The following is a 9,082-nucleotide window of genomic DNA, read 5'->3' as shown; positions in this document are numbered from 1 at the left end:
CTTGTAAACAAAAGAGTAAAAGAACGACATGTTGCCACTCCAACGATGAAATTTTGTAATTACTTTGTACCATCGCAGCCTTTTATCCTTAGTGAAGCTGTGAATGAATTCTTACGCTTTTTTGCCGATGCAGTGATTTTCTCTAAATAGTCCTATATCTCAGCAACTCCTTGTAAGCAAAAGAGTAAAAGAACGACATGTTCCCAATCCACCGCTGAAATTTCATAACTACTTTTATAAAATTAATTTCTCGGTATAAAGTGGTTCGGATCCCACAGTAAGCTGTAGGTCCCGTTGCTAGGTGACCATTATTGGTTCCTAGCCACGTAAAATATATCTAATCCTTCGGGCCAGCCCTAGGAGAGAGCTGTTAATCAGCTCAGTGGTCTGGTAAAACTAAGATATAAACTTAACTTTTTTCCCTCAGAACGCAGCAGTGTCCATTCGCGACCGGGAGAGCCACATGACCGCCGTCAGGAGAGAGGAGAACAGCTTCTTCGGACTGATCAAGCTCATGGACGCTCCGGAATCAGCCGAGAAATTGCTCTTGGGGTGAGCTGTCCCGTCCTTCCCGGCAAGTCTTTGAAAGAAGAAGAAGAAGAAGAAGAAGAAAACGAAGAATCTACAAGCGGTACCTGAGCGCTTCATTCGGTTGCAACAGGATGTAAACAATCGTGCTGTTAAAGATGAAATGAGTCTTCGAAGCTAAACAATTTTTTTTTTTTAAATTTCATTTACGATTAGGTTCGATGTCTCATTTTCAAAAGAGGTTTTTAGTGTATACGTTGAAAAGTATAGATTTACGTTATTTATCGGTCGCAGCACTAAACAATTTTGCTGTTAAAAAACAAAGTTTGTTTATATTTATGATTAGGTGTGATATCTTACTTGCAAAAGGAGACCTGAAAAACGAGAAAAATATAAATTAATATTATTTATTGATTGTAGCAATAAGACTTTATTTATCTCCTGATTATTTTTGCAAAGTAGATATCATGGATTTGCTTAAATTTCCTGTATTTTAAGACTATAATAATTATTATGGCAAGTTACCGCAGCTAATCAGTAACAATCCTGATCTTTTCCTCGCCTCCTAATGGAACAACTTACATTTTCCTGAACACTTTCTTTGGGATTCCACGGAAATTTTATTGGGAGTTCCGGGAACTTTGGAATCTACAGATTATTATATTTTGGGAATTCTGGTCTTGTCTGTATATAGGAATCTACAGTGTTCGATTGGCAGCTAGTGAGCAGGGAACCTCAACCATGGAACTGGTTGGAACTAACGAGAAAAAAAAAAAGATTTATCCCTTTTATCATTTTTCCATATAACCCAATTTTTATTTAGTATTTCGTTTATATTTATCGCCCCCTACTTTTTGTTTTAACCTTTGTAAGTGTACTTTGTAGGACTTTGCAGGTGTTCAAAGTTTGACTAATGTGGCGTCAAAGAAAATTGCCTTTCTTTTTTTTGTGTTATCGTCCTTAACTATGCCTCAACTGCGTGTCTTTTATCTTCACTGGGATGATGAAATGTGTAGAAATGTAGTGTATCTCTTTTATAACAATACTATGGGAAATTCAACGTACGGTTATTCTTGCAAGCTTTTTTTGCTTTATGTCTGAAGTGTTTGGTTAGGAAGCTTGCTTTCTTATTTTGATTTTTAAATTTTCCTTTTTTATATTTTCCTGTACCTCGTCCCGCCCCCCATCGTTTCTGTACTCTTATCCCCTTCCAACAAAGCAGGCGACTGGCTCTCTTCTGTCCCATTTGATAGTTTGTTTGTTTGTTTGTTGTAGCGCCTCAGCGGTGTGGTTAGTATGGTATTAGCGTCCCACCTCGGTGGTCGCGGGCTCGATTCTCGGCCATTCCATTGAGGAGTGAGAGATGTGTATTTTTGGTGATAGAAGTTCACTCTCGACATGTTTCGGAAGTCACGTAAAGCCGTTGGTCCCGTTGCTGAATAACCACTGATTCCTTGCAACGTAAAAGCACCATGCAAACAAACAAAACAAACAAACAAACATTTGATAGTGAGCTGGAGTAAATTTTCATTCAAATGTTTTTCTGTCAACGAGAGGATAACGAATGAAGGAGAATATGTGAGGGTGTAAATTCATAATCTTTAAAATACCTGTCCTTTTGACCATATTATTCTCTGTCTCCTCTATGTTTCTTTCTAGCGTTAAGAAATGATAACTTACTTCGATGTAGCTTAGTGACAGATGTGGATGTACATTATTTTCTTATCGAGAATTATATATTAACCAGAACATATGCTGTTAATATGAAACCGCTTTTTTTTTTTATAAATATTATCCAAAGAAATATAATGTTTTATAAATGTTCATTAGAGGGAAAACTTTATTTTGATTAACGCTGAATGTTCCGTCGAAATCCCTTAAATGGAATAAAATCTTGTATTGGCCTACGTTCATGACGAAATATTTTATGCTTCTAGAACAGCAAGCTTTAACTAAGATTAATAAGCGAGTGATATTTATGCAAAGATTCTCTCTGCCAGTAGGTATCCTCATCGGCGGGTGGTTTAATTGCATTTCAAATCGCAATCTCTGTACATTTAAAGAATCATTTACCTACATCATTCTCAAGTGAAACACTTTTTATAAAATGCAGCAATGGATAATTATTCACCGTCTAAGATATTACTAACCCACATAGAGGTAAAACGGTTTTCAATATTTACTGATTTATAGGAACTTCTTAGAAAAGAAATCGGTTTAAACTTAGAGCTTGGGAATGACAAAATAAATCCTATATTATTGTCATAATAATTTCCAATGATATGGGGTCAATATGCATTTGAAAGGGACATCTAGTATATATATGTCAGCAAAACTATCATGTAAATATTAACTGACTTAAACTAGCATCTTGTACCTTAACTATTAAAATAATGAGTAATATATATTGAGAGAGTAACTGTGCATATATATATATATATATATATATATATATATATATATATATATATGTGTATATATATATATATATATGATATATATATATATATATATATATATATAGTATATATATATGTTTGTATATGTATATATATATATATATATATATATATATATATAGACATATATATATATATATATATATATATATATATATATATATATTTATAAATTTTGTTTATGAACATAATTTACGCGAAAACATAGTTATATGGCCTATTTGTAAATATAATATTACTTACAATTATCGCACAAGACTCAAAAAAATTGCAGAGTTTCTTTCTGTTTATAATTCTGTTGACTTATTACGATGCAATGCATATTTCAAGAACTGTAGTTTTTAATTGAGTAGTTAATAATTAATCGATCCTTATTTATGTATACCTTTTAATATACGCATTGGAATGATGTCGTAAATAGTGTAAAAATTCCCATCATTAAATCATGAGAAATTCCATTGTATCTTTAAAGAGCCTTAGAAAGTGCCTGATTTCTACGATGCCTGATGTGGATTCCTGTTTTGTGACGCTAGATAATTATGTGATCAAGACCAGGCGTGTTTGTTTGTTTATTTTTTTATTTTTTTAACTTCCAGGGGAGGTTGTTTGGGCAGAAATTGAAAGCCAACTAATACCTAGATGCTATTGCTTCTGTTGTGGAAGAGACAAAAAAAAAAGTAATTTTTTGCAAGCAAGATCTCTGTTATCATACGAGTTAAAAAAAAAAAGTTCTTAATATGCAGAACTTGACAAATAGTCGAACTGAAAACACATTTTACAAAGACTAAAAACATAATTTAATTTGTTTTGAAATTTCACTTCTTAATTTATTTTTAGCTTTCAATCCATTTTGTCTTTTCTGCATCAGTCGCAGAGTCATCGCCAACTAGAACAGTTGTGTTTGTCAAGATGCATTGGACCGAGCTAAAATAGAATGTAAATATCGAGTACATTGTTTTATAATATAAATTCTAATAAAAGTAATATCACGTGTCATGACGACTTTTAATTACCTAGTGTGGATACATGTTGCTTATGACCAACTGCATTGTAAGTACATAGGTTTTTATTATTCATGAATGTCTTTCAATAAAAATGAGATATTCAAGGCTGAAACTGAAGAGATGAAAACGCAGGATAATATCCAGTGTCTGAGCTCTTTGAATGATAGCAAGGCATGATCCGACCTTCAGCTTACTTGGGGCACGTGCTAAAATCTACGGTCGAATAGAGTGTTGTTTCGCCAACGAAATTTAAAATAAATACGCTCTATTTTACTAGAAATAATTGTTTTGTACTGTTTAACATGCACAGTATTTATTTTTTACATTTGCATTTTAATAGATAAATCATAAATATCCTTTCCTAAAATTCCTGTATCATTAATTCGACGCGAAACATCTTTTTCAGACCTTCTTAGGCTTTTTCCATAGGGCTTTCTTAACCCCAAGAAGAAGAACAACAGTTAGAACAGCAGCAACAACAAAGTAGTTTGTAGGCTTACTCACCGAGTAAGCGACGGCAAAACATTGGAAGATCCTCGCCTTTGGATTACAAGTTATATGGGAAGAGATCATAAAGATTAAAGACAGCAATTTATATAAACGAGTGAAAATGAATAACATATCAAGATATCCTAACCATGTGTGTTAAAACAAATGAAAGACAGGTCCTGAATTAGACTTAAAAGAAATCCACGACACTGGATGGGTTCATGGCCTTAGAAATTATCAGACTATTTAATAACGGCTATAACTGATTATCCGTTTACCAATGTGGATTAAAATAGATCGTAAAAATACTTCGGTATTTTTATATTAAAAAGTATATGATAGACGGTAATACTTACCGTTGAAGCAAAGGTAAAACATTGACACTAATATAGACCTGTCTGTGGTCAACTCATAAAAAAAAAAGAAAAAAAAAAGAAAACAACCCCTTTATTTAGGTAAAGGCAGAAGGAACAAACGAAATTAAATATTCTTTTATAAATGATATAAAAAAGCCTCAATAAAACATGATTTTAGTGACCTTCTCTTTATTAATATACAAAAATTGACTATACACGACTATAGTAAGTCATGTAACAAATTATCACTAAAAATATTATCATATATATGATTATAATCACTTTAGCACGTGATTCATTTATCACACATATCCACAGATGAAAGATAAGAAGCGGGGTGCAGGTTCTGACCGGTTTCGACTTTATTTCCAAGCCATTGACGAATGGCTTGGATATAAAGTTCATACCGGTCAGGACCTACACCCCGCCTCTTATTTTTCACCTGTGGATACGTGTATTATCATATATATATATATATATATTATATATATATATATATATATATATATATATATATAATATATATATATATATATATATATATATATATATATATATATATATATATATATAATATTTAAGTACGTATGACAACAAATGAACAAGGGTGACTGATATACTGTTGAAAATGCTGATCAGATATTAGTCTTGCAATAAATATATATTACCACATGCATTTGGTACAAACGTATGTCAGTGGTTCGTGGTCCTTCTAATAAGCGATATTTCCCTGTACAGTGAAACATTCACGTTATGAAGCACATACTGCGACAGGGTAGATTCGTTGAGTTCGAACGCAGCTAAATGAAATCCAAGACCTTCCAAGCGTTCGAACACGGCTGTTGCTTGTAGCACGTTGTAGTATGTGGTTTCCAGATCGTCTCCAGCGGTTAGGAAATCCAGATGGACTTCTAGTAATATCTGGCGAATATTTTTCAGTAAATTACGGCTTTTAGGAGAGCTGAGGATCTGAGAGAACACCTTCCATTCAGAACCCTCTATATCTATTTTCAGCAGGTCAACATCAGGATAGTCTAACAACTCGATGACTGACTGGTACTTCCTATAAGACATTTGGTGCTGCTCGGTCTTTTGGTGCCGAAGGTCAGCGAAATTCTGAACGAACTCGTGATCTCTAGCGTCTAGGCCTAGGCGTATGGCCTGGATATTCCCCGGATGAACTGTATTGGTCAAATTGATGCTCGTTGGGTCGAAGGCTGTTACTTTGCACCCGTACTGGACGAGAGCCTTTTCGAAACTCATGTCATACCCGATGCCAAAACTCAGAGCGTGGCACGAGTTAGGCACGGGGCGTACGTCTACATCGAGGCAGAGGAGCTTGCCTCCGTCTACGATGCATTTGCGACAGTCATCACACGTCACCAGCCGCCAAACCTCGCCATTCGGCGGCAGCGACTCCTGACGGTGCTGACGTAACGGTGAAGCTTCTCTACGGCTGAGGCAAAGTCCTCCAGTTGTAGATACTCGCCCTCTAGAGGGGCCTTTGGGTCCCCTCCTGCAGGAGGATGGGTGGTAGTTACGCTGACGTTTCGCAATGCAAAAAAACTGGCAATGAGGAAAACGAGGACGAAAACACTTCTCTTTCTTATGGGTCTTCCGAAGGCGACCAGAAGCCTTATATTGCCGACCACTTGAGACATACCATTCGACATCGTTATAGAGATTGAATTTTGAAATTCATCACGTCATCCTGTTCTGAAAATTTTAACTACCAGACTCGTCACATAGAAAATATTAAAATGATCAAATACTCGGTAGTCTTTCACAATGACAGTATGTAACTATTCCAAAGGATTATTCATCACAGGTTCACCAACTTTGCTTAGACATTTCAGCTCTACTCACGGAGGCTAAACACCATTATTCTTTGAATGAGTAACCGGACGCCTAAATTCTCCACTAAGTTCTGTAGTGCAAGTTGGAAGTCAAAATCCACGGGCAACACACCTGGCGAAAGAAATGATCACCAAACTGTAGTTGAGATCTGGTCCCACTGAGCGCTCGAACGGAATGAGCGACACCTCTGATCATCACCGATGTCCTGTTTATGAGGCAGGAAAAATGGAACCAAATTCATTCTTCCTTGACGTTACTAGAGTGGGAGCGCGAAAATATGAGCGCGAATAAGAGGAGCCCATAGAATCTAAAAGAAGACGCAAAGACACAAACGCACACAAATACACACACACACACAGATATATATATATATATATATATATATATATATATATATATATATATATATATATATATATATATATATATATATAATCGATTGGAGTTTCTTGCATGAAGAATAACGCACACGCACGCACAAGCATATCTACACTTTGTGCACAAAACACACAATCGTACAGCGCACAGAGAGGTGCTAGACCTATAAATGCTCCACACACTTACACACATCAACAACATAATAAAAAGTTTTGAATGAAGAGGAAAAAAAGAAAAGAGAAGAGAATGATGCTGCCATGAAAAGTCTTAATATGATATAGGCAATATTGAATTGAATAGAACCTGTAATATATAGAATACTTCGAAAAGAGCAAGCAGGATTCTGAAAGGGTAATGCTTTGTGGATTTTGAGAAAGCATTTGACAGTATTTCACGTACTATGTTAAGAAAGATTCTGAGGTACTATCGGATACCAGAAAAGATTGTAAACATCATAATGGATATGCATAGTGGAACTTGTTGCAGGGTAATGGTTGATGGTAGTCTTACAGATGAATTTGAAGACAAGGTGGAATACTTGTTGAAGGGTAATGGTTGATGGTAATCTTACAGATGCATTTAAAGACAACGTGGAATACTGTCCCCTCTACTGTTTATTATGGTGATTGATCATGTTATCACCAATGGAAAGGGGACCGGAGAGTATGTGATCTTGAGTACGCAAATGATATAGCTCTAATTGCCTCTACAATGACTGAAATGCAGGAAATGATTGATAGGTTAGTAGTGGAGGGGAGAAAGGTAGGATTGGTGATCAACCAGAGAAAGACTGAAGTCATGCAGATTCAGTGGTGATCAGACAAACTGCTTTATCGGAGGAGTAATTTATCCACCTGAGACACTTTCAAATATTTGGGAACGATTATTATCCGCAATGGATCACAATACTCTGTTTTTTCTCATCTGTCCACCCGCCTGTGGTGTTTGTGTATGGTAACACTGCGTCCCGGGCTTTAAATAGTTACGGTATCTGTAAGTTTTAGGTAAAATAAAAGTGGATATCTGGGGTGTACATTTGGCAACTGGCCAAAAAGTGTTTTGATAAATTACTGTATGCGAATTACACCGTTAATATCGAATAGGATATTGTTATTATTGTTGATGTAAGCTGAATGTCGCTATCTAAAGCCCGGGACGCGGTGTTTACCATACACAAACACACCACAGGCGGGTGCGGACAGATTGAAAAAAACAGAGTATAGTTACAGAATTCAAGGAGAGAACAGGCATGGCAGAACAAGCAATGTGCATGCTAAAAACAGTTTGGTGGACCAATCAAATATCCGTTCACAGCAAAATAAAAATATACGTACATTTCACTTGTAAGACCGATATTAACTTATGGGCACCAGTCGCGGTACAGCACTGTGACAACTGATGGAAAATTTCTTGCCTTTGAGAATAAAGCACTGAGAAGGATTTTGGGAATCGAATGGCACCAGCGTATAACAAATGCGGCAATTCGCGAGGTGGCAGGGGTGCCCCATGTTAGATTGTCAAAATGGAGATGGATGGGGCATATTTTAAGAAGAGAAGATGAGTTAGTCCAGGATGGACCTGAACGGAAGCCGCTGGGCAGGAGAGGACGTGGTAGACCAAGGGAAACGTGACTGATGACAATGCGGAGGGAGGCTGGATCTGAGACTTGGGTTGAGCTCAGGGAGAAAGCACAGGAAAGAGACATATATACGGCGTGAATTCATTGAGCCCCTATGCATCCCTTGGGTGTCAGAGGATGAAGATAAGATAAGATGATATAGCTACTTTAGTGATGCGCTGAGTAACTAAAATTCTCTTCTCTCTATCTCTCTCTCTCTCTCTCTCTCTCTCTCTCTCTCTCTCTCTCTCGTCTTCTCTCTACATCTTCTTCTACTACCATCTCCCTCTCTCTCTCTCTCTCTCTCTCTCTGTTGTTCTGCTAATAACTGGGACATGATACTGGAAGATTTATTTGACTGGAAGATTTATTTGACTCGTAAAATGCTACAGC

The 9,082-nt window shown here is 36.3% G+C and overlaps 2 protein-coding genes across 8 annotated transcripts in view; one reads left to right on the top strand and one right to left on the bottom strand.

Annotated features, from left to right (window-relative positions):
* The window catches only part of LOC135226585 (uncharacterized), a 206,213-nt gene extending 203,585 nt beyond the window's left edge, over positions 1 to 2,628 (top strand). For all 7 annotated transcript variants that reach the window (XM_064266275.1, XM_064266273.1, XM_064266277.1 and 4 more), the window contains one exon: positions 428 to 2,628. In XM_064266275.1, the coding sequence (XP_064122345.1) occupies positions 428 to 556 (129 nt within the window). In that variant the 3' untranslated portion in view covers positions 557 to 2,628. The remainder of the gene's footprint in view (positions 1 to 427) is intronic.
* A 2,786-nt stretch (positions 2,629 to 5,414) lies between these two features.
* LOC135226325 (uncharacterized) lies at positions 5,415 to 6,525 on the bottom strand (the record flags this gene model as incomplete). Its single annotated transcript, XM_064265755.1, has 1 exon — positions 5,415 to 6,525. A coding segment is annotated over one exon (996 nt), but the record flags the coding sequence as incomplete, so codon positions are not given.
* Positions 6,526 to 9,082: the final 2,557 nt, after the last annotated feature.

The sequence above is a fragment of the Macrobrachium nipponense genome, chromosome 14, assembly GCF_015104395.2.
Source record: "Macrobrachium nipponense isolate FS-2020 chromosome 14, ASM1510439v2, whole genome shotgun sequence".
NCBI lineage: Eukaryota > Metazoa > Arthropoda > Malacostraca > Decapoda > Palaemonidae > Macrobrachium > Macrobrachium nipponense.
Note: the sequence above shows the minus strand (reverse complement) of the source record. Positions and strands in the feature narration are given on the sequence as shown.